Here is a 24,812-nt window from a genome sequence, read left to right on the forward strand (position 1 = left end):
GAGCCTGTAGAGAATGCCTTTTAGATAGGATGGGTAAGGAGAGGAGACACATATGACCATTGGAGGGTAGGTTGGATTTTCTAAAGTGACCAGGATATCCTGCTGTTGAGAGAATCATTGCTCTTCTTCCTCTAGGGTGCTCCAACTGATGAACCTGACAGATTCTCGCTTGGCTCAAGCGGGTAACGAGAAGCTAGAATTGGCCATGCTGAGCTTTTTTGAACAGTTTCGTAAGATCTACATTGGGGACCAGGTGCAAAAATCCTCTAAGGTAACAGACTCTCAGTTGGCTCTACTTCTTTCTCACTTGGGCTTGCGGAATTGCTAACTAAGAAACATCTGATAACAATTCAGACACGGGTTTTAGTATCAGGATAGCCCACATGTCTCTTCTTCATCTGTAGAATTTTGAGAGATTCATCAAAGAATTGGGTCCATCTCTCTAATGCTCCCTATGCTTAACAAATGGCCAGTCAAAACATCTGTTGGTCTCAACACTGGCAATTCTCAGTTTCTGTACATGAATTGATACTGAGAACAGCAGAAGGTTTTGATAGTCTTTATAATCTCAGGGTCGAAGGGGACTGGTAAGATAGCTCGGCATCTATCCAGTGTCAAGTAATACTTCAAAACTAGCTTAATCCCTTCAACAAAGACTTCCCCTACAGTTTCGTCCATTTTCTTCCCACATCTTACCCCTGAATAAGGACAAACACAGTACTGAGATGTGATTTTTCTAATCCATATTTTCTGATTACTTTCTCTTCCCTTAACACAACACCAGCTGTACCGCCGACTCTCAGAAGTTCTGGGCTTGAATGATGAGACCATGGTCCTAAGCGTCTTCATAGGAAAAATGTAAGTGTTTGGCTTGCCATCAGCAAGAGTCCCTTGCAACTGTAAAATGTGATCTTGGCATTATGCTGCCAGTGCCTTGGTATTCCAGCATTGATCGTTTGCGTCAGAAAATTGTGCATTTGAGTGTGTGACAAGCTGTGCTTAGAGATATGGCCCGGCCCCAGAGCATTCCAGGCTTGTACAGGCAAGGATTTAATTTTGTTCATGTGGAATCTCCTCTATAGCCTCTGGAATCACCGGTGAAACCCTGTCATGGCATTAGCAAAATGGACATCCCTCCCCAGAGGTGCTCAGCCTCTCACCCAATCACCCTGCTGCCAGAGATGCCCAGAGTAGGCATTCGTTTTCTGGTGCTGATTTCCACTAGGTGTGCCCCCGCCCCCCCCCCCCCAGGAGGAGAGCCCCACTTTAAAACAGGCTTATTCCTCTCAAGAACTATCACACTCTTGAAGAGTCTTGAATCTGCAAAATCTAGTGCTATTTGAACTGTCTTCAAAGTTGGAGCTCCTAATTGGCCCTTTTTTTGTTTGTTTTCTTTTTTTTTAAGTTTTGCCCCCTTTGTTTACATTTTCCCCTTTTTAGGAGCTCAGTATCTCAAAGCACACAACTAGGAGCTAAATATTTTACCCAGGGCTGTGTGCAAAGTGACATTTTTCCCCTTCCAGCCATCCCAATCCTAAACACCCATATTCATGAGCTGGTTAATAATTTGATGCAAAAAGCAAAGGGGGTCTAAAGGACTCTGCCAGCCAAGAACCCGGAAGCAAGGGCTACTAGAATTCTGCAGCTGACAGTGGATGGCGCAGGTGCAGAATTGCATACGTCTGCATGTTATCACTGCCGCAGAAATCTCTTACCCTTGCTGCAGAAATCAGCCCTGGAGTGCCCCAGAATTCCAAGGGCCTGGGTATGGGCCAGTGTAGCTTTGGAACCAAGTAGTGAAGATTATCTGAAGGATAATTTTTCTAGTCAACCAAATGTAAGTACGGAGATTTTATACCCATTTTTTGTGGTTGTGATGTCTGTGAATTGGTGATGCAGATGTGTGGTGACTCTTGGTGGATGATTTTCTTCTTCTTCCAACCCTCAAGGAAACCAGGCAAATCAAAAGTATCTCCTGCTTTTTTTTTCTTTTTGTCCTCCAGCATCACCAACCTGAAGTACTGGGGCCGCTGTGAACCAATCACTTCCAAGACACTACAGCTTCTCAATGATCTCTCCATTGGATATCCTTTTCTAAGCCGGTTTCTGTGCACAGCAGGAACTGTGGCTTGCCACAGTCTTAGAAATCATGGCCTCCTGCTGCTTCCACTTTAATTTAGCTTTATGTGTGCTCAGGTATTCTCCATTCTCCTAGGAGCCAAAGCCAATACCCACACAGAATCCAGGGAGAATTCCAGACTCCAAATAGGAGCCACCCCATAAGCTAACAGTTTCTACAGATTTATGCCTGGTTATCTCTAAGATCCAGAAATACATAGCAGAGCTGTCTGATCAGTATACACTCTGTGGCCATGATTTTTGCATCCCCAGTGATGACAGAGTCCACCTTGATTGTCAGCCTATTGCTAGAAGCAGCCTGATTCCAGGCCCTGCAGTAAAAGTAGTGGCTGTATTCCCTCTTGGCCTGGACCAAGTCTACTATAAAGTTTGAATTGCTCTTGAGGCAGGCTTCCACAATCAGGGGTCTACAAGAGACTAAACCCTATAAAAATTAGTGACTTTTAAGATTGTACGTAACTAGTGCCATTCTAAATGCATAAGAGAGAACCTAATTCACCACACACCATGGATGCCTTAGGCAGGGATTTAGGGCTTAATTTGCTCTTAGAAGCCTCAGTGAGAAAAGCTGTCCTAGGATATTCATGATTCTTGGGGGGGAACTGCTGGGTTTTATCTCTTTTCTTACAGATAGGAGTTTGGTATGGGTATTCTGTCATCAATCAGTTAAATACTGCTTAGAAGAAAACACATTTTCCCCCCGCTTGGCAGGTGTTATATTCAAGTGCTTAAGGAAAATAAGATAATCTGGGTATGGAATTCATAGCCAAGAAAGAAGCTACTTTATCCTAGAAAGTTGCATTCTGCATTAAAGATTCTTCATTTGCACACACTTTCCTTGACCTTCTTTCTTTGTCTTCACATACAGTAGTGTAAGGAAACTAGTGAAGCTTAGTGCGGTACAGTTCATGCTGAACAATCACACGGTGAGTGATTTAGCACCTCTTCCCGGTTCTCCTCTCCAGCCAGCCACACACACTTCCTCAGCCATATAAGGGGGATGTTTCAATTGAGGTCCGTAGTGCCCCCACAGCCAGAGACTGCTCCCTGACTCCCTTCACACTGCCAGATCACACTTACTCTCATCTGAGCTGCTCTTTGGAATCCAAATTATCTGAATTATGGTGAAGCTGCCTACTATTATTCATAGAAAGATAAATTAGTTGTAGATAACAACAATCATTAAAAAAATTTTTAATCCCACTCATACCCTTAAGGAATGACGATGTGGCCATTAGCTTGAAACGGCTCCGTAATTCTGAAATTCCTGTCTTGCCTTCCGCCTGTGACCCATGTCTTTATCTTTTTAACTTGTCTTCCTTTTTTTTAATAGAGCGAGCACTTTTCATTTCTGGGTATTAACAATCAGTCCAATCTGACAGACATGAGGTGTCGGACTACGTTCTACACGGCACTTGGGCGTCTCCTCATGGTGGATTTAGGTACTGCAATAAATCCTAGAGGCTCGCGTAGTAGTCTGGCATTGTTCTAAATTCTTACTTGAGCATGGAAAACTAGATGTGGGGGAGGTCTCTCCTGTTGTTTCATCAGTAACAAAACTGTCTGAAATAACGATCTGATTTCACCAAGAACAGATCATGCTATAATGGTCCCTGTAACTGGAAGAGAAGAACTATATGTGCCAGAAGTTTTCATCTGATGTGCAGTGATTTTTAAAACCTATTTCATACTTGTCCTCAGAAAGTTAAGAGAATTGAGGCCTAAATGCATGTTGTTGGCCAGATAACCCTCTACCCCACATGAAGGTGCAACCCACCCAAGACAGTCAACACAACTTTTCATCCCCCCCTCCCCCCCCCCCGCCCCAGTTCACTAGCACATGTGAACCCACAAGGCTTAAGAGCCTTTGTAGCTGCCATGTGATATTAGCAGTTTGAGGTCAACTAATGACTGAAACGCAGCACTGTCTTCATTCTGAGCTATTTAAGTTCAATCCTACTATATAACATTACAGAACCTTCCAGGTTTATGGAAGATTAGTGAAAAGAGAGAAGTGTGAAGAGAGCCTCCACAGGCACCTGACTCCAGTACGAGTCTCATCAGGTTCTCATACACCAGACTCGGTCCTTTCTTAACTGACTGTCAGCTGTCACTTAAGGAGAAGTAAATAAAAACATAGTACCTCATACACATAGGAACCTCTGGTATTGTCAAACACAATGTGGACATCCCTGGACTGGATGACTTCCGGCCATTTTCTAGTTTAAAAATTCTCTCTGTATATTTTATTCTGAAATTAGTACTCATACCCGTGGGGATGATAAAGGGGCCCCCTTGAATTATCCTCGGGTCTGCTCATCTTTCATACTATCTTATTTTCCTTGCATGCATAGCTTTGAATTTTTTATATTGGAGTCACACCCTGGGTTGTTTACCTTTCAGGAGAGGATGAAGATCAGTATGAGCAATTCATGCTGCCACTCACAGCCGCATTTGAGGCTGTGGCCCAGATGTTTAGCACTAATAGTTTCAACGAGCAAGAGGCAAAGGTGAGTCCTTCACCCACTGACTGACCAGTTCCTGCTTTTGGGCAGCCCCTGACAGAAACTAGATTAGCTATTACTACAGAAAATAGTGCTCATCCATACATTTCCCACTGATTTCACTTCTATTTAATCTCTTGGGCTCCTGGGATTTTGAAATCGACAAACCAGTAGAGATTTATAAAGTCTTTTGTTTTTATGTTAAAGTGTTTTCTTATGTAATACTTACGATTTTTGTCTACATTTTCAAATATAGTAGCATAAAGTTATTTTGTGTGTTTTCCTATTGTTTTTTGATCTCTGGTTGTATCTTTAGTTATGTGTCGCCTCTCAGTTTTAATACTGCATATTTGTGCTTTCTCTTTCCTGGATCAGTCTTGCCAGAAATGTGTCAACTTTATTAGTCTTTGCAAAAACAAAACAAAACCCTGTTATATCTTTGTTTTCTACTTCATTCAGTTCTGCTCTTTATGTTGATTTTCATATGTTTTTCTTGGGGTTTTTCCATTCTAACTTTTCAGCCCTCCTTCTTTCCTAATGTAATCATTTAAAGCTATAACTGTCCCTCTAGGCATATTATTCCACATGTTGGTTTACATAATGTAAAATTTACCAGCTTAACCGTTTTTTAGGTGTACAGTTGAATAGCATTAAATATATTAACACTGTCATGAAATAGGCCTCCAGAATCTATAGTTTTTGTATGTAACATTTTCATTTTCATTCAATTCTTTGGATTTTCTAATTTTCATTGAGATTTCTTCTTTGACAGGAGTCATTTAGAAAGGTGTATGAATTTCCACATATATGGAATTTTAAAGTTACCTTTAGTTATTGATTTCTGGCTCTCAGAATTATCATTTCTTGATTTTTGCTCTCCTCATCTTCACACATACCTGCTCTCTTTGTCTATAGATCTCTGGACCAAAACCAGAAGATACTAGGCTATTAATATTTGTAGGACGTAGGACTTTTTTGCAGTGTTCATAATGATGCTGAAGCTGAATTATAGTCCCCAAATAGCCAGAAGTATTGCCCCAAGATGCCAGGCTTTACCTAATATTCTAAAATTCTGTTTTCTTCTCTAGAAAGCCTCTTAGTTTTCTGTCTCTAAATCATCAGGGAAGTCACAGAGCAACACCACTTTGCCCGGCTGTCTCCCCTCTTTCTACCAGTGTTTTGAGATAGGTACTATTCAGAGCTGAGTTTAGTGTGGAGCATGTCAGTAACTTGAGCTGGAGTACTAACCAGTACCAAGGATAATTGAGGGATATCACTGAATAGCAGCCCTTTTCCCCATCACTTTAGTTCCATACCAAAGCAGGTGAAATTAATGAAAAGAACCATTTTGGCCACGAACTGCAAGCATTTTCCACATCTTTGTCACACCTCATGTAATAAGTTTTTTAAAGTTGCTGTGTCTTAGATTTGAAGACAAGTTATGGTATCAGTTTAGGAAGAGAATTGTCTGCTTAAAGCAGGCTGTTAGAAGTACAGTCAGTTTTGTTTTGTTTATTTAGAGAGAGTGTGTGTGTGAGTGGGGGAGGGGCAGAGGGGGAGAGAGAGGGAGAGAGGGAGGGAGGGAGGGATGAAAAGAGAGAGAGAGAATCCCAAGCAGGGCTGTCAGTGCAGAGCCCGACACAGGGCTCGATCTTACGAACTGCAAGATCATGACCTGAGCCAGAATCAAGAGTCAGACATTAACTGCCTAAGCCACCCAGGCGCCCCAGAAGTACAGTCATTTTTGGCAAATGAGTCAGGACACCCAAATGTGCCCGTGTCCTTGAGCCTGTTGATTATCAGCTTTTAAAAGCAGTCTTCCTGCTGTTCAGGGCCCACGGGACAAGTAAAAGTCCTGCTGAGAAACAGAGGATTTGGAGTCTCGATGGTATGAGTCTTAACCCTGGCCCTCATGCCACCTAGCAGCATGATGGCACAGTATCTGCCTCTTAGGCCTCCATCTCTTTCACTGTGAAAGTGTACTTTACCCTCCAACATTTACACATCAGTCTTATTTCCAGGGCCTCCAACCAGGGCAGGTAAGATGGAGGCTGCTGTGTTTCCTCCCTGCAGGATCTGCATTTGATTTCCTGTGGTGCTGATGCCTTTGTAACTAGGTGTGGTACCAGACCTTTCAGATATGTGGTCCCTCTGCCTCTTCTTGTGTGGACTTTTTGGCCATTTTTATCTTCTTTTTTCCTAACTCTTCTTCAATCAAGCTTTTTTGCTCTTCTCCTTTTTACTTAGAACTTAACCATATTAGTGTCTTAAAACTTTATCAGCTTCTGTTTTTGCTGTGATGGATCAGGAACCATTGCTTTTTCTTAGTAGATAACAGGCTTACAAAACTAATTTTCTAAGTGAAAAGATTCCATTCTAGTAGGGAAGAGATCAGTTCGGAATATCTGGGAAGGAGTATTTGTTGAATGGTGGAAGAATTTGATTACACATTTGTGAAATCCCCATCAAGTAGTTATAGGTTTGGTTTTTCTTCTATTTTAACCTACTTTTGCCTTCTACTACAGCGAACTCTGGTTGGCCTAGTAAGAGACCTGAGAGGGATAGCTTTCGCCTTCAATGCCAAGACCAGTTTCATGATGCTGTTTGAGTGGATGTATCCTAATACAGACCAGGAGCGTGCTACTACAAGCCTTAACTGGAGGGTGGATGGGCGATGTAGTTATGGGGGATGAGGGTGGGCAGGGTTAGGGAGGCAACGAAGGCAAGGAGTTGCCCCCAAAGGCAACTCGTAAGCTCCCATTCCATAGTGGTGTGATGGCATAGCACTACCTGCTCCCGTGAGAGAGATGGGGAAATGAACGAGGTCGTTTCCTACCACTTTCTTTTCTGGGACCCAGATATAAAATGCCTGTGGAGCTGCTGCATGTGAATTTTGCCACACTTAGAAAAAAGAGATATTTCTATCTACTAAGAAAAGACAGCTTCCCTAGGAATTAGAAAGCCTAACCTTGGATTCATAACCTTGAACAAATCATTTCGTATCTGACTGCCTGTTTCTCCAGTAGTTATATAACGGAAATAGCTGCTTCCCTGTCACAAAGGGATAAGAGGATAAATAACAATATGAAATACGTTATGCTCTTCAGAAGAAAATCATTATGTAAATTACAGCACATTATTAGATGCCTATGAAAATTTTAAGAACACACAGTCTGGTTAGAAAGACTGCAAGATTAACAAGCAGGAGGCAGGAAATTAGAGAACTTTAACTTGACAGTTTATGCTTAGCCAATGCGGAGAGATTATTTTAAATTCTGTACCTTTCTGGATTCAGAATTTTTCCTTAGCTTTTCATTTACAGATATCCATCCTACATGCCAATTCTCCAGCGGGCAATTGAGCTATGGTACCATGATCCAGCCTGTACCACACCTGTGCTCAAGCTCATGGCTGAATTAGTTCATAATAGGTAAGCAAGAGGAAATTTTCAAAGGGCACAAGTGCCCTTTTACCCGAGAGAATTCTAGGAGAAATTATTTCATCTAATGTTTTGGGCAGATTGTGAAAGATAATAAGACTCACTGCTAATAGAATTTGCAAAAAATATCTATAAAAGTTCACGTATGTATATTTTTGTATGTTTGGAAAAAGGGTGCCCCAGCCACACAAAGCCACAGCTGCTTACGGGAAATAAGTCACCTTGAAAAGAGTCCCAAGATACCCATTCTTACAAGAAGTGAATTCGGCAACCAACATTCTGATTTTGCCACCCACATATAAAAGTTAACACTTAGTAATGGTGCCATGCCTACCACATTTCAAAGTTCTCATTTCAGAAGGACTAATTGAGAATGATGCCGGGTGCATTAGAATACCGTTTTAAGAAAGGTATCTATTTGCAAGATTGCAGCTGGATTGGTAAAGATTTACTTAAGAAGAGAGTAAGAGAGACTTCCAAAATACCAAATTTTAGATTCGCCGAAAAATTTAGGGATGGAGGAAAACAGTAATCCGGCACATTGACTTCACTAGAATTTCAGGTCTGTGTAACTGCCTCTCATGGCACACCTGAGATAATTAATTTTTAAAGTTTTTTTTTTTTTTTCAACGTTTATTTATTTTTGGGACAGAGAGAGACAGAGCATGAACGGGGGAGGGGCAGAGAGAGAGGGAGACACAGAATCGGAAACAGGCTCCAGGCTCTGAGCCATCAGCCCAGAGCCTGACGCGGGGCTCGAACTCACGGACCGTGAGATCGTGACCTGGCTGAAGTCGGACGCTTAACCGACTGCGCCACCCAGGCGCCCCGAGATAATTAATTTTTAAAACTGCCTTACTGAGGGGTGGCAGTAGCCTCCCGTCAGGCTTATAATCAAGAGTTACTCATTTACAAGATAAATATTTGAGAGCATCTAGTCTTTGCCAGCCACTTTCTTAGCTGTTGTGTCAGACAAAACCTCTCCTCTCTTAGATTTTACATTCAGGGGAAAAGACAGTAAAACAAGCATGGAAAATCATTTCAAATAATGGTAAGTGCTATGAAAAAAAAGTTGATAAAATGGGAATTGAAGGAGAAGAGGGTCAGAGAAGGCCTTTCAGAGAAAGTGATATTTAGGCTGGGTTCTGAATGACAAGAAAGACTCTGGTAGCCCTGCAAAATAAGGGGAAAAAGCATCCTAGGGGCACCTGGGTGCTTGGTCAGTTAAGCATCCAACTTCGGCTCAGGTCATGATCTCATGGTCCGTGAGTTTGAGCCCCGCGTCGGGCTCTGTGCTGACAGCTCAGAGCCTGGAGCCTGTTTCAGATTCTGTGTCTCCCTCTGTCTGACCCTCCCCCATTCATACTCTGTCTCTCTCTGTCTCAAAAATAAATAAACGTTTAAAAAAAAAAAAAAGCATTCTAAACAGTGAGAACAACTATAAAAACCCTAAGATGGGATGAGCTCACGGGGACTTGAGACAGAAAATACCACTGGCTGGAGCATGGTGAATGAGGGGAGGCCATAGTAGACAAGTCAAACAGGCCGGCAGAGACCCAGTCATATAGCAACTTAGGACAGCAGTAGTGAGGACGAGTGCATTCTCATTACAGCAGGAAGCTGCAGAAATCTTTTACGCATGGGATTAAAATGATCTCTTTTTACCTTATTTAAAGGTATCACTCTACTCTGAAGTAAGAGACTGTGGGGGAACAAGAGTGGGAGCAGAAGGACTGCACAGGAAGTAGATAGATTCAGGGCATACTGTAGAGCTAGATCTTGATGGATCCAGTGTGGGGAGGAAAGGAAAGAAGAATCAAGGAGGACTGTTAGGTATGAGGCCTTAACCAACTAGAGTCATTAAAAAGACCAACTAGAAGCTCATTTAAAAGGTGGAGCAAACCAAAGAAGAGGTGCTCTGGTCAAGAGAACAGTCAGGAACTCAGAACTCAAGTGTTTGTTTGTTTGTTTGTTTGTTTGTTTGTTTGTTTTTTCAAGTTTATTTATTTGAGAGAGCATGAGTGGGGGAGGGACAGAGAAGGAGAGAGAGAATCCCAAGCAGGCTCCAAGATGCCAGCACAGAGCCCGATGCGGCTTGAAACCGTGAGCCAAACCCAACTGGGCACCCCAGAACTCAAGTTGTTTAAAATGCTTGCCTCACCTACTTTGTCCTGTAGCATTCGCAGTCCCTTTGCCTCTCTTCTTTTATAAAGTGGTAATAGTGCTTGTACCCTCCCTTAGTTGCCACCAAAGCTATAAAGGTAAATGTAGATTAATGTCTGACGAGCTTTGAGTTAGTACTACCAAGAAATGACTGTTGTAGAAACTATACTTTAATCAAAATGGACAATTTTAAGAGTAATTTCATCTGCCTCACTTTTTTTCTTTTAAATGCTTTCACTTTGAGAAGCAGAACTTGAGTCTAGGTGTTAGTCTTTAAGATACAAGCTCTGTCACAGGTTAAATATCTTTAACTTGGTTATTCCATGTTAGGATAGGTAATCTGCACATCTTAGTGCAAAAAGAATCACCCAAGCCTCAAGTATCCCAGTCTTCCAGCAACATACCCCTGACTTTTTCTCCTTCTGTGTTCTCTGCTCAGATCCCAGCGGCTCCAATTTGACGTGTCTTCCCCCAATGGCATTTTACTCTTCAGAGAAACAAGCAAGATGATAACAATGTATGGTAAGGGCTTTAGAGGAGCATAACCCTGGGAATGAATTCCAGCTCAGTCGCCCTAGTGTATGCAGTGTAGGTCTCAGGCTAGCCCTGGCAATAACCAGGACAGTATTACAATGCCAGCTGACACCAAGGGCCTTTGAGTAAGAGGGTTGAGTTGGTTACAGAAACTATCAGTTACAATGTGGTTGAATAAATAATATATTACCACATGTCTGTCTACTCACTCAGGCAATCGCATCCTGACACTAGGAGAGGTCCCAAAGGATCAGGTCTATGCACTGAAGCTCAAGGGCATCTCCATCTGCTTCTCCATGCTGAAGGCTGCCCTCAGTGGGAGTTATGTTAATTTTGGAGTCTTCCGTCTCTATGGAGACGATGCCCTGGACAATGCTCTACAGACCTTCATCAAGCTGCTCCTCTCTATTCCCCATAGTGACCTCCTGGTAAGCCTTAAGCATCATTGGCAAGATCTGAGCCCGTCATCTTGTTTGCGTGTTTTTGTTTGGGGGTTTTGTTTGTTATTTTGCCAACACTGATTGAATATTTCTCTGGAGAGCTTACGCTGGCTCCAGCTAGCTCTTCTGTCTTCCCATCTGAAGGGAACTGAGCTGTTTTATTTAAGATCTTGCTCCCTGCATATGGAGGTGCACAATGCTAACCTGATTTTTGTCCTCTCTTCCCACAGGATTACCCCAAGCTTAGCCAGTCTTACTATTCACTACTGGAAGTCCTGACCCAGGACCACATGAACTTTATTGCAAGCCTGGAACCTCATGTCATCATGTATATTCTCTCTTCCATTTCTGAAGGACTTACTGCACTTGGTGAGCGCCCGTGTCGGTTGGTTTTAACCACTTAACAGAAAAGGAGAATTTTGCCCCAGGATCCAAAAGGGTTACTGCTTTGGGGGAATTGGCCTTAACCACAGAGAGTATAAGAATCATGAGTACATTCTCATCCAGCAAATATTTACTGACCCTGTCCTGAGGACCAAGTACTGTGCTATACACTAAGGATACAGTAGTTAACAACACATAGTCCCTGTCCTTTAGGGGCTTTTTATCTGGTGGATGAGGCAGACACATAGACAACTGCCTATTTCCTACACTTTTCTGCTTACTACAGTGAGGACGGAGTGCTGAGAGAGCTGCCAGGAAGCATACCTAAACTAGTTTTGAGGAGGTGAGGTGGGGGTCAGACAAGGCCTGGCTGAAAGCATTCATATCAAAGCATAAACCAAAAAGGTGAATGGGCAGTATCAGGTTAGTGGGGAGGCTTCCCAGCATCAGGAACTGCAACTACTAGCACCTACAGCCCAGAAAGAATCAGGAAATTCAGATGGCAGGTACACTGGTGCAGAAGAGAAGGGGGGTGGGGGGAGTAGAGCTGGAAAGAGATGGCGGGGGGCGGGGGGGGCAGGAGGGCACAAAGGCACCCGTAGTATCTGGATGTCTGGATTCTAACCTACCGCAATTGGAGGCTGTGGAAGGTGTTCACACAGCCAGCTTCACAAGTTTTTCCCCCTACTCCCATCTGGTTCCTGTCAACCCTTTTGTTCCCTGGGTACCTTCAAGCAGTCATAATAGGTGTATATTAGGTGTGTATGTGTTCAAAGAAGAAAATACTTTTTTTTTTTTTTTTTTTAGCATTTATCCATTTTTGAGCAGAGAGAAACAAAGCATGAGCTGGGGGGAGGGGCAGAGAGAGAGGGAGATACAGTCTGAAGCAGGCTCCAGGCTCTGAGCTGTCAGCACAGAGCCCGACGTGGGGCTCGAACTCATGGACTATGAGATCGTGACCTGAGCTGAAGTCGGATGCTCAACTGACTGAGCCACCCAGGTGCCCCAAAAATACATTTTTTGTAGTACGCTGAGCAGAACATAAATGGGAGGATTAAGTCAACTGCAAAATAATCACCATATATTGCAAATGCATATTGGATGACTTGGATTGCCTACATGGTGAGTCATCCACACCTCCATGCCACCCCTTTGATACACATTTACCTCCAGCAGGGTGCAGAGGCATATCTAGGACAGTCTAGCCAAGGGATCCAACCTGGCTTTGGAAGGCTGTTTTATAGCTCCTTAAAAATAGAGGGCCCTCTGTATAAACAGAAACAGAATGGTTGACTTGTTTAAGGGTTCATCCCTCAATGCCCTGGCCTGTGCCTCACGTGGTCAGAGCGCTGTCTGCAAGCTCTGCTGCAGTGTCCCCTTTGTAAATTACACAGACGAGTCTGCAGCTCCCACAGGATGCCTCGGAAACCAAGAATACAGGTCCTCTGACAGACCAGGAATGTTGCTAGGCAGTGCGAAGCTGTGCCACCCCTGTAACTCAGAGCAGAGGCTTAACAACTCACACTTGGATTCTCCTCACGGCCGGTCCAGTTATTAGCAATATGATCTCTAGACTTTGGTTTATTCATTTGTAAAATGGATCACCTACCTCCCAGAGTTCTCAAGAGGATAAATAAGAGATAATACCTACAAGGTCCTTATTAGCACTATCTGGCACAATGGAAGTACTTGCTATACTAAATTGTTTGTTATTTTTTAATGAAGCAGAAGACCTACATCCATACCACCTGAGTCAATAATGTCAATATCAGTCATTTATATTGTCTATCACCATACACACACTCTCAGACTTAGGATCGGGCCTTGCTATCTGATGAGGGTGAGAGGCTAATGGGAAACACCCAGCACAAGGCGTTGACTGAAACGGGTGCAGTTCCCAGTCTGCCGGGGTACCTCTGCCTCTATGGGATCTCGGCTAAGGGCAACCCATGTTTGCCTGGGTCACCGTCAGCAGCTGCGTATCCCTGCTCTAATCCGCCCCTGCCCCTCTTCCAGACACCATGGTATGCACAGGCTGCTGCTCCTGCCTGGACCACATCGTGACATACCTCTTTAAGCAACTGTCACGGAGCACCAAGAAGAGGACGACACCTCTGAACCAGGAGAGTGACCGCTTTCTGCATATCATGCAGCAGCATCCAGAGATGATCCAGCAGGTAAGGAACATGAGCATTAGGAGGCATTGTGGGGTGTTCTACAGTGGAAGACCCTCTCTGGGGGAGAAGAAAGGCCAAGCAAGGTGCAGAGTCTTACGTCTCACCAGGATAATGCCGCCAAAGTGAAGTTTACACCTTAAAATTACAGTGGATTTTGAGTTTGCTGAGCAATCATCAGACAGAAACAATCTGAAAAAATCAGGTTCTGTCTGAGTTGTTCTTCCAAGTGTCACACCTACCGCTATGCCTTGGACCTGTCCTCCTTCTACAGCAATGACTGTTGCCATAAGCGGGGCACAAGTTAGCAGCACCCAGCTATAAAGCTTTTACTCCCATTTGCAAAGTGGGAACAGGAATGCAGGACAGAGGGAAATAACTGACCACACAGAGATCAAACCATATGTTTGCCATCGTTTTATTTGTATGCTGCATCTTTGCAAAAATAAGATTTGCAAAAATAGATAAAAATAGATAAGGAAAGGGGATCAATGGAATTATTTAGCTTTTAGCTACTAGTCCCACCTTTGTCTGTATTATTCTCTAAAGAAACTGAAATAATTCACATTCGTATCACATCCCCAAAATGTTATAAAAGCTGTCTCTGGGGCACCTGGGTGGCTCAGTCGGTTAAGCCTCTGACTTCACCTCTGGTCAGGATCTCACAGTTTGTGACTTTGAGCCCCACATTGGGCTCATTGCTGTCAGTGTAGAGCCTGCTTGGGATCCTCTGTTGCTCTCTCTCAAAAATAAACATTTAGGGGCGCCTGGGTGGCGCAGTCGGTTAAGCGTCCGACTTCAGCCAGGTCACGATCTCGCGGTCCGTGAGTTCGAGCCCCGCGTCGGGCTCTGGGCTGATGGCTCAGAGCCTGGAGCCTGTTTCCGATGCTGTGTCTCCCTCTCTCTCTGCCCCTCCCCCGTTCATGCTCTGTCTCTCTCTGTCCCAAAAATAAATAAACGTTGAAAAAAAAAAATTTTTTTTTTAAAAATAAATAAATAAACATTTAAAAAAAACAACTTAAAAAAAAAAAGGCTATCTCCTCTCAGACAAGTACCGGGGAGCTACAGTGCAAAGGGATTTTACCTAGTATGATCATTGTGTGACCCATCCCATTCCCCACAGAAAACAGGGTGAACTGGAAAGGTCCATTTTTAAAGGAAATATTAAACCAATTTAAAAAGCAGGAAAGGAAATACCTTAGAAAATTTACCTCATAATAGAAGATTAAAATGAAACTTCATAAACTATTTGCCTGGTTTACTCCAGACAGAAGAGGCGTTCAACCCAATAAACTCTTCTGTTTGGAATCTATAATTCTATCTTGGGTAGCTACCCACTAGGTCACTGCCTCAGATTCTCCATTTCCAGATGCTGTCAACGGTGCTGAACATCATCATCTTTGAAGACTGTAGGAACCAGTGGTCTATGTCTCGGCCCCTACTTGGCTTGATACTACTTAATGAAAAGGTAAGAGAGCCAGAAGCATGGGCAGACACATTTAGCTATCATTTGCCAGGGCACTGTGGGGAACGTTATAGGAACACCCCATGATGGTAAAGCAGAGGGAAGATAGCCTGTCTTCTGAGCATGTTCTGTTCATGGTTTGACAAGTACATAATCACTTAACTGTTAGAAGTCACCATGTATAGCAATTCAGACAAAGGTAAAGGCTGAGGAAATGTTACCAGAAGGGAATATACCTGGAGATCAGACCACCTGTGACCTAAATTCTAGCTCAGCTCTACCACAAACAAATATAAGGAAGTCTAGAGATTCCTATAAAAGAAACCAAATCCGGGTCACCAGTCCGGCTCAGTTCGTGGAGCATGGAACTCTTGATCTCAGGGTTGTTGGTTCTAGCCCCACATTGGGTATAGGGATTCCTTAAAAGATAAGATAAAATCAAGAACCTGGATCAGATGACCCTTAGAGTGTTTACAAATTTAAAACTCTTGATTTTTAAGTAAGATGAAGATAAATTATCTGGCAAGTACTTGCTTGAATCAAAAAAGGTACCCAGTTTTGGTAGATAATTCTGTGTCTTGTTGGAGAAGAACATTCCTTCCACCCTGCAGAAGAGGGAAGGCTAATAAGCCTCATCTCTCCTTACCCTGTCTCACTCCTTGCCCCACAGTATTTTTCTGACCTAAGGAACAGTATCGTGAACAGCCAGCCACCAGAGAAGCAGCAGGCTATGCATCTGTGTTTTGAAAACCTGATGGAAGGCATCGAGCGAAATCTTCTTACGAAAAATAGAGACAGGTGAGTGTAGAGAGCCCTGCCGAAAAGTCATAGGCAGTTTCTCCAGTCCTCGAAACAGGACACTCCTTAACAGTCTTTTAGAGGCCGTCTAAAGCAGTGCTGTCCAATAGAAAAGCAAGCCACATAAGTAACTCTAAATTTCCTAGTAGCCACATTAAAAGGGGATAACAGGAAACAGACAAAATTCATTTTAATACATTGTATGTAACTTAATGTATGCAGAATATTATGTCAATGTGTAATCCAGACTTAAAAATTTAGAATTTTAACATTCTTTTTATTTTACTAAGTCTTCAAGATTCTGTATATTGTACATTTAACAGGGAATCTTAATTCAGATGCTAACTACTCATTTGAAATGCTTGATTTGTATTTAGACTTCATAAAATTTACAGTTGACAAAGTAGATTCCCATATTCAAGTATACCAAACATACTTAGAAATTGTCCAGTAACTGAATTGAATGTCAGGTTTCCCTGAATTCAAGTTTAAATTTGATTTCATTTTAAAAATGGCATTTTAATTTAAAACTAATTAAGATACAATTGGGGAACAGAATTTTAAATTTCCATGTAATTTGCTTCAGTTCTTCTGTTGTACTGGGTACATTTCACGTGTTCAGCAGCCATGTGAGGCTAGCAGCTACCATATTGACAGGTCTCCGGCATTAAGAAAGGAAATAGCTTCATTTTCTTCACACCCTCACTGTGTGAGGGTTACTTCCCACCTCTCAGATTTTCCTTTTGTGCTGTCACGAGTTCAAGGCGGCCCTCAAAGCCCCAGATTTGACCAGATCTCCAAGTCTACCACAAGGTTGTCAGGTAGAAAGGGGTGCAAAACTAGCTCAACTTTCCCTTAAGGTCTTAAGACCGAGGTTAACTGACCTTAGATTCATGCATTCTGCCTTTCAGTAGCCACTTCTCTGCCAGAAATGTTTTAGGCAAAGACCTTTCCCTTCCACCCTACTCCCTCAACCTACAATTCATCCTCTCTGCAGGTTCACCCAGAACCTGTCAGCATTCCGTCGAGAAGTCAACGACTCGATGAAGAATTCCACTTACGGCGTGAATAGCAATGATATGATGAGCTGACACCTCCTTGGACTCTACCTGTACAGAGCAGCGTCCCTTTGGTCTGGCCCAGAGGGGCAAACAATTACAAGGGAGAGGGCCTGGCTGATCCTGGCCCCCTCCACCAGGGGTGTGGGGAAAATGGCAAAGGTCAACTAGCTACTTCCCCAGGGAATAGGGATGTGAGTGCACTCACTAGGGGGCAGGGCGCTGCTGGTTCCTGGGGGGATTGGGTGGGAAGGGTGGTGGGAGGAGATAGAGACACAAGTGTGTGAGACTCCAGCCCCTCCTCCTGGGGCCACCCCAGGGGGTGGGGGAGGAACCCCCAGTGTCCTGCCACAACCTGCCTTGTATAAACATGTACATTTTTTCATAACATTTTGAACAAGGTTTATATTGACTCAAGTTTAAAAACAAAAAGTGTGACTGAAAAATTTTTACAGAGTCTAGTGCACCAATGCTGATGTGAGGGGTTGTGTATGCGAGTGAGAAAAAAATGTGTATTCTGGTGGCCTGAAGCTTTACTGGACGAGGATGTGTGAACGTGCAGAGATATATTTAGTGACACAGTGTAGAGAGGCAAAAAAAAAAAAAGGTAAAAATTCCAAATGTATATTTTTTCTTATTGCCCTTTCCTTGCCCCCAAAATTATCACTTCCTGTTACTGTATTACCCTTGTTATTAGGAACTCTAAGCCATGTGGAGCACCATCCTTCCCCTTCAACCGTAGATGCTGCCCTAGGTCCGTTGGCCTCTTGCAGTGACAGACAACTCCAGCTAAAAGTGTTTGGTGTTCTTAGCTTCATCCTTTTTCCCACTTTGCTTATCCTCATCCTCAGACAGATGCCTCTTGCTTTTATAAGTCCGATGTAACTCTATGATTTAGGGTTCTCAGTCTCTGTAAAGGTAGAGACCAGAGAGAAGGAATTGAGCCAGTTGCTCTCCTGTTGAGCGATTTGGATGAGTCCACCAGAGGCCTGATTGTATGGCCGGTAACTTTGAGTCTTCCCCAGCCCTTGAGGCAGTGTGTGTGGATGTGTGCGCGTGGATATTTATATATGTACCCTGCACTCGTGAATGTATGAACTGGAGGAAGTTACTACAGTGGAGGGGTTCTTAATAACAAGGTCTGCCTAGCATGAAGTATTTAACAATCTCCCACCCTTTAAAAATATACATTTTTATAAAATAAAAACCATAATAAATGTTTTGAATATTAAAAAAATTAACCTACAGAAGAAAATTAATGGAGAAAGCTATTTGCCTTGTACTTTTTCCACAATTGCTGCTGCTAGTTGTACGCATCTCTAGTTCAGCTCTTGCCCATGGGACACTCATCAATTAGGTTTTATCTTTATTTCTCTCCTCTACCCCCAGAAACAAGCCTGTTAATTTTTTTTTCCTTCTCCTCTGGCGACTGTGTGGTGAATCCTTTCTTGCGTGATCAGGTTGCGGATAGACTTGTAAGGGTGTTTGCTGCATACAGTGTAAGCATTGTGACCGCCAATAAACTTCAATGGTTTCTACTGACCTGGCTTCAGCGATCAAGTCTAGTGTGTCTATAGGGACACGTCTCACTCTAAACACACTAAGATGTTTGAAACACACATTCTTAAAAGCCAGTAAATGACAGGTTCGTCTCACCCTTGTAAAATTCGCTTGTTTCTCATTCAACTAAGTCTGACTCCATTTCTTTTAAAAGTATGATTGTTTTAGTTGATATATCTATGCAGATAGATATAAATATATATAGATACATACAGTGCTGATATCCACAACTACAAGAGAGAAGCCACTCTACCTCTACTAGCAATCGGCAAAGAAGTAATGATTGCAGAAAGCCCAGTTTTGTTAACGTCCTGATCCCCGCTCCTCTTCTGTGAGCTGGGCTTCATTCATTAGACCCTGACAGGTTCAAGGGTAAGTTTTTCACTGTACTATGCAGGCTTCATGGGCCAGAATTATCAAATGAAGAACCCTATAGTTAATGAGGGCTATTTCTCATCCCCATACTATGTAGTACCTAGGTATAAAAGAACTTAATTACCAGAAACACTGTATCTTAATGGAGATTTACATCCAATGAATCACAGGCTCTAGAGTGCCACTCTTGTCTACCTTATCTAGATGTACTGCTACCTATGTTTGCTGTTTCAGTGTTCTGGGTGGTATCTTGGTCCTAAGTTATTTTGAAGGCAGAAATGTGTATTCTAATGACCAGAAGGCAAATAGAATGGATTTATCTTAGCCAAGTCTATCTCTAAGCCTAAGAGAAATATAAGATGGTCAGGCTTCATTAATATGCAAAACACACCAGTCACATGCCCCAGTGACCTGGAATTCTAATTCTAATTTACTACAGTAAATGAAACAAAATAACTTTCTCACTGGTACTTGAAAAACCTCCTCTGCCCCAACTATCCTGAGATGTTGCTTGATCAGCAAAATGGCAGAGCCCTCCTTTCCCTTCCACAAAAACAATTTTAGAGGCAAGAGACTCACCAAACATGGTGATCTCCTCAGCGCAGCCCTAATGCTGTCCAGTCATGACAAACTGCCATAGTTAAAATCTTCTACAACCACATTAAACTATTTAAACAGTAAAGCTGTTCCTTTCTTGACAGTTCCAAGAGGGGGCACCCCCAAAAAAGCCAAATAAGATATTTTTTCTGGTCAAATTAGCAATTGAACATGACCCGTCTTAATAAATGTGAAAGTCAGTCATCTTTAAACTTTGGTTTCCCCTCAAAGTCCTGTGTAGGCTTTATTCAGTTAAAAAGAGTTGTTTATTAGTTTCTAGGCTATCCTGGGGGACTATGGTTGTCAAGTCAGGTGTCTTTAGACAGTGTTTCCTTACACAAACTATACCTTAACGTTGACAAAACACCTAAAGTCTTTATGGCAGATGACTAAATTGTATTATGTATGTACATGTTTTTTTGTTGCCTCTGCCTAAATAAGGGTTATCTATTCCCACTGAAGTATAAATCAGATGAAGAAGGATTTGGCCCAGGGTCAAATTTTAAGTTTTGATATGACTTTAACCCAATGTCATGAAGTAACAGGAATTGAGTGTAAAGAACCAAAGCACTTCTCTGTATCCATTTGCCACCAGCCAACCCTTCTCCCACCCAAGATTTTTGGCTTGATCTACAAACACACCTAAGTTGCCTTCCAATGCTGCCAAAGTGCCAAATGCCACGACAAAAAAGGAAAGCAAAGAGAATACAGGGAACCTGCACAAGCCATAAATGTCTGTAAACATTTTAAAAGCCCTACTCTAGATATTTCAAAAGTAAATTTGAAAGGATAAAAATGTACACACCAACCATAATTAATACAACTACCAACTGAGTGCTAGGTAATGAATGCCTAAGAATTCTTGCCTCTGTAGCTTGTATCCTGGGTCCATTACATCTATCTTGCAATTTCTTAGATACCTGGAATTCACTGGTCAGCCACTTTGGTGTATTTCAGGAGCAGTGGGTCAACTAAACGAATCAGCTGCCAGACCGTGAGACATCAGATGATCAGAATGGAGGACGGGATCAAGCTTAGAATATTAATCCCTCTTCCTCAGAAAACCCTTAACGGTTTTCAGGGTAGCCTGACTGTTGCTACCTGTTCATTTACCAAATACTTAGCATCCACTTCAGGACAAATACCTTTTTGATGGTCAGCAACAGAAAAGGAAACTCCAAAGCAAACAACATCATGTGCAAGGCAAATTCACTTCCCACTCTTTGCATAAGATCCCTCAAGAGTACAAACTAACTACAAAGCATAGTGAACAGTACTTACATTGTTACACAGGCATCACACACAATTATATGTTTAATTCTGTTTGATAACCATGAAGACAATTTATAATAGATCTAAGCATACAGGACTACCTATATGGGCCAAACCACCCCATTATCCGTTACAAAGGAATGAAGAGGGACAAGTGGGCAATCTCCTAACTTCCGCTACTAGATAACAAATTCAGTCCATTCAAGGTCTGGAGGACAACCAAACTCGAGACAAAAACTAACTGGAAAATAGATTTGGCCTCGAGAAGCTCACGCCACTATACAGTCTGATAAAGTAAAAGGGTGGATGAATTTAAGAACAGTATTCTCAAAGTCAAAAAACTCAGCTCTTACAGACTGATTATATTGTGCAATGAAGGTAAAGCAACCTCTAGAGGCTGAATTAATTCAACTGAAAAATCAAAAATGAAACCACTTTTTAAGAGAGCAGACCATTATCGTTTCTATTTATCAGTAAGCCCAGGGCCTACCCTTTAACACCTTGCCGTGTGGGACAGGGGCCACAAAAGCAAACCAAGTTATAACTTTACCAACCAGGCTACAAACGCTGCAGTAGAACCCTTCCCTTCAACCAGGCATCTGCCTCCACATCCTATCTCGTGCATCCTACCTCCTTTTCCCCGTCTGCAGAACCCTCTCTTCTCAGTCTAAATTTCCATGCCCTTTGCCGACCTGCCGTTTTCAAGACCCCAAGTAGAACCCCACTTCCTTTCTGGAGTCGCTCCCCACTGTCCCTGTCTCCACGTCTTACGGCCTACTCAGGTTTGAGATATTCCTAGCCCCCCCTTTCTCCCCTCAGCAGCTAAAATGTGCTCCTTACGAGTCGGGACCAGATGGCAGGTGAACAGTGGAGAGTAGCTGGGACTAATCTGGGTGAAGCCCCGGCAGCATGGTACGGGCGGGTTAATCTCCATCGCTGCCACAGTCAATACCGAAAGAAAACGAGTAGAAGCCGCTAACATCAACCCCTCGACCTCACGAAGAAGAAAAGTAGAGCTCACCCCGACCCCGTACCCCCGCCCCGACAAACCGCCGCGCCCCGGAAGAGCTTCCACGCGTTCCTTCCGTCCCCGTCGCGTCTGCGCACATAGGCCCTGTCTTCCGGCATCTCCTCGGCGCCGTCGCTTGCCCCGCCTCTGCCGCCCTGCGCAAGCGCAGTCGTTACTCCTAATTGTTCTCGGCGGCTCTTGGTTGCGGTTGGAGGAGGGTTTGGCAGCTGGGTGGTCCTGGGACGTTCTTGGGGAAGGCGGACCTGGGCTACTAAGGCGCCCGGACTTCTGCCCAACCTTGTGCCTTGTAGGGGTTCGAGTTCACGAGCACTGTGGCTTCACACCTAGTATCTGCGGTAATAATCATAGAATTACTGTTCAAGGACTTGGTTCATGGCTGGGAAGGACTCAATGAAGTGGGCAAACGGGCTAAAAAGGGTGATCGTTGGAGGCTTAGTATGCTCTGGGAGTACCAAGGAGCCCACCCCCTGCCCCCAAGTCGAGCCCTAGCAGAATAAGCCGTTTGGAAGAAGGCAGGGGGAAATATTCAGGCAGTGCAAAAAGCCGCTGCATTGTACACCTTGTACCTTTCTCGAGGGTGCAAAAATTGCACGGCTGAAAGGAAAGTGCACATGTCAATGAGGGGTTGGGCACAAGAGATTGGGATTTAGGGGCTCCTGGGTGGCTCAGTCCGTTAAGCGTCGGAATTGGGCTCAGGTCATGATCTCACGCCTCCGGGCTCTGTGCTGACAGCTCAGAGCCTGGAGCCTGTTTAGGATTCTATGACCCGGTCTTAGGGCGCCTGGGTGGCTCAGTAGGTTAAGCGTCCGACTTCAGCTCAGGTCACGATCTCATGGTCCGTGAGTTCGAGCCCCGCGTCGGGCCCTGGGCTGATGGCTCAGAGCCTGGAGCCTGCTTCCGATTCTGTGCCTCCCTCTCTCTCTGCCCCTCCCCCGTTCATGCTCTGTCTCTCTCTGTCTCAAAAATAGATAAACGTTAAAAAAAAATTTTAGGATTCTATGACCTGGTCTCTCTCTTCCCCTCCCCCGCTCAGGTTGTCATTCATTCATTCATTCATTCATTCTCTCTCTGTGTCTCTCAAAAAGAGAGAGAGAGAGAGAAAGAGGTTAGTATTTGATCCTAAAAGCCTCAAGTTTCAAGAGGCTACTTTGCAAAGCAAGCTAGTGATCATTCTTTGTTTAACCCATCAGCTAGTGGGTAATAAGGATTTGAACCAAGACAAGGACTGTGGAGGGAGAGCTAAGAAAGATTGGGGAGGTAGAGGGTGGAGGTTGGAATCGACACACTTTGTGACCAATTGGATGTGAAGAGTAAAGAATAGAGGATTCTAATAGAATTCTCAGGTTCTAGAATGGGGCAGCAACTGAGTCAAGGCAGAGGAAGCACAAGACAATGCAGGGATGAGTGCAGAGCTCTTGGTGAGCCTGAATTGAACTCTGATCCAAGGACACTTCTCTACTCTTGCACAAAACATAAGAAAACAGAAGAGGGAACACTTGCCAGTCATTTTATGAAACAAACATCTCCCTGATACCAAAAGCAGACAAAGATGTTAAAAGGAAAAAAAAAAAAAACCTTTAGAATGATATCCCTCGTAAATGCAAACATTTTTAATATAAGCAAACTTAATCCAAGAATACATGAAAAAGATAATACATCATGACCAAGTGGGATTGATCCTAGAAATGCAAGGTCAGTTTAAAACGTTCAGAAAACCTGGGGCATCTGAGTTGAATGCTTGATCTCAACTCAGGTCTTTATCTCAGGGTCATGGGATCAAGCCCTGTGTCAGGTTCTGTGCTGAGCGTGGAGACTGCTTAAGATTGTTTCTCTCTCTGCCCCTCTCCCCCACTTGTGTGCTTGCTCTCTCTAAAAACAGAAAACCAAATATTTCTAAAACAATTTTTTGATTCAGAAAACCAATAAATAATTCACTGTATCAACAAAATGAAAGACAAAAAGTCGATCATCTCAGTAGATAAAGAAAAAGCACATTACAAAATTCAATACTCATGATAAAAAGTCTCAACAAACTAGGAATAAAAAGAAACATCCTTTACCTATTAAAAGACATCCACGACAACCTACCACCAACAGAATGTGATGGTGAAAGAGTGAATGTTTTCCCTAAGATTAAGAACAAGGAAAGGGCCACCCTCTCTTACTACCTCTATTTAACATTGTACCTCAGGTCTTAACCAGAGCACATAGGCACTTAATTAATTAATTAGTTAATTAATTAATAGTGCACAGTACAAAAAGGAAGAAGTGAAACACTATTCATAAATGTCATGATTTGGGGTTCAGAAAGCTACTGGAACTAATAAGTGAATTTAGTAAAATCACAGAATACAAGGTCAGTAGACAAAAACCAAATAGTATATTTCTATAACTAAAACTATTAGGGGCACCTGGGTGGCTTAGTTGGTTAAGAGTCTGACCCGTGGTTTTGGCTCAGGTCATGATCTCACAGTTTGGGAGTTTAAGCGCCAAGTCCAGTTCCACCCTGACAGCATGGAGCCTGCTTGGGATTCTCTCTCTCTCCCTCTCTCTCTGCCCCTCCCTCTCTCTCTGCCCCTCACCTGCTCATATTCCCTCTCTCTCTCTCTCCCTCTCTCAATAAATAAATAAACTTAAAAAATAAACTATTAGATGAAATTTTATTTTTTTTTAATTTTTTTTTCAACGTTTATTTATTTTTGGGACAGAGAGAAACAGAGCATGAACGGGGGAGGGGCAGAGAGAGAGGGAGACACAGAATGGGAAACAGGCTCCAGGCTCTGAGCCATCAGCCCAGAGCCTGACGCGGGGCTCGAACTCACGGACCGCGAGATCGTGACCTGGCTGAAGTCGGACGCTTAACTGACTGCGCCACCCAGG

General features: G+C 43.2%; 1 protein-coding gene across 2 annotated transcripts in view; it reads left to right on the forward strand.

The window, feature by feature from the left end:
• The window catches only part of XPO7 (exportin 7), a 40,841-nt gene extending 22,201 nt beyond the window's left edge, over window positions 1-18,640 (forward strand). For both annotated transcript variants that reach the window (XM_047092440.1, XM_047092441.1), the window contains exons 14-28: window positions 136-271; window positions 785-858; window positions 2,004-2,084; window positions 3,002-3,065; window positions 3,473-3,581; window positions 4,543-4,649; window positions 7,169-7,257; window positions 7,966-8,073; window positions 10,685-10,767; window positions 10,993-11,207; window positions 11,450-11,588; window positions 13,620-13,780; window positions 15,147-15,245; window positions 15,913-16,040; window positions 17,038-18,640. In XM_047092440.1, the coding sequence (XP_046948396.1) occupies window positions 136-271; window positions 785-858; window positions 2,004-2,084; window positions 3,002-3,065; window positions 3,473-3,581; window positions 4,543-4,649; window positions 7,169-7,257; window positions 7,966-8,073; window positions 10,685-10,767; window positions 10,993-11,207; window positions 11,450-11,588; window positions 13,620-13,780; window positions 15,147-15,245; window positions 15,913-16,040; window positions 17,038-17,131 (1,687 nt within the window). In that variant the 3' untranslated portion in view covers window positions 17,132-18,640. The remainder of the gene's footprint in view (window positions 1-135; window positions 272-784; window positions 859-2,003; window positions 2,085-3,001; window positions 3,066-3,472; window positions 3,582-4,542; window positions 4,650-7,168; window positions 7,258-7,965; window positions 8,074-10,684; window positions 10,768-10,992; window positions 11,208-11,449; window positions 11,589-13,619; window positions 13,781-15,146; window positions 15,246-15,912; window positions 16,041-17,037) is intronic.
• Window positions 18,641-24,812: the final 6,172 nt, after the last annotated feature.

This window comes from Lynx rufus, unplaced genomic scaffold (genome assembly GCF_022079265.1).
Source record: "Lynx rufus isolate CCGP_SWC_20201006 ecotype Redwood Valley unplaced genomic scaffold, mLynRuf1.p SCAF_3, whole genome shotgun sequence".
NCBI classification, from domain to species: domain Eukaryota; kingdom Metazoa; phylum Chordata; class Mammalia; order Carnivora; family Felidae; genus Lynx; species Lynx rufus.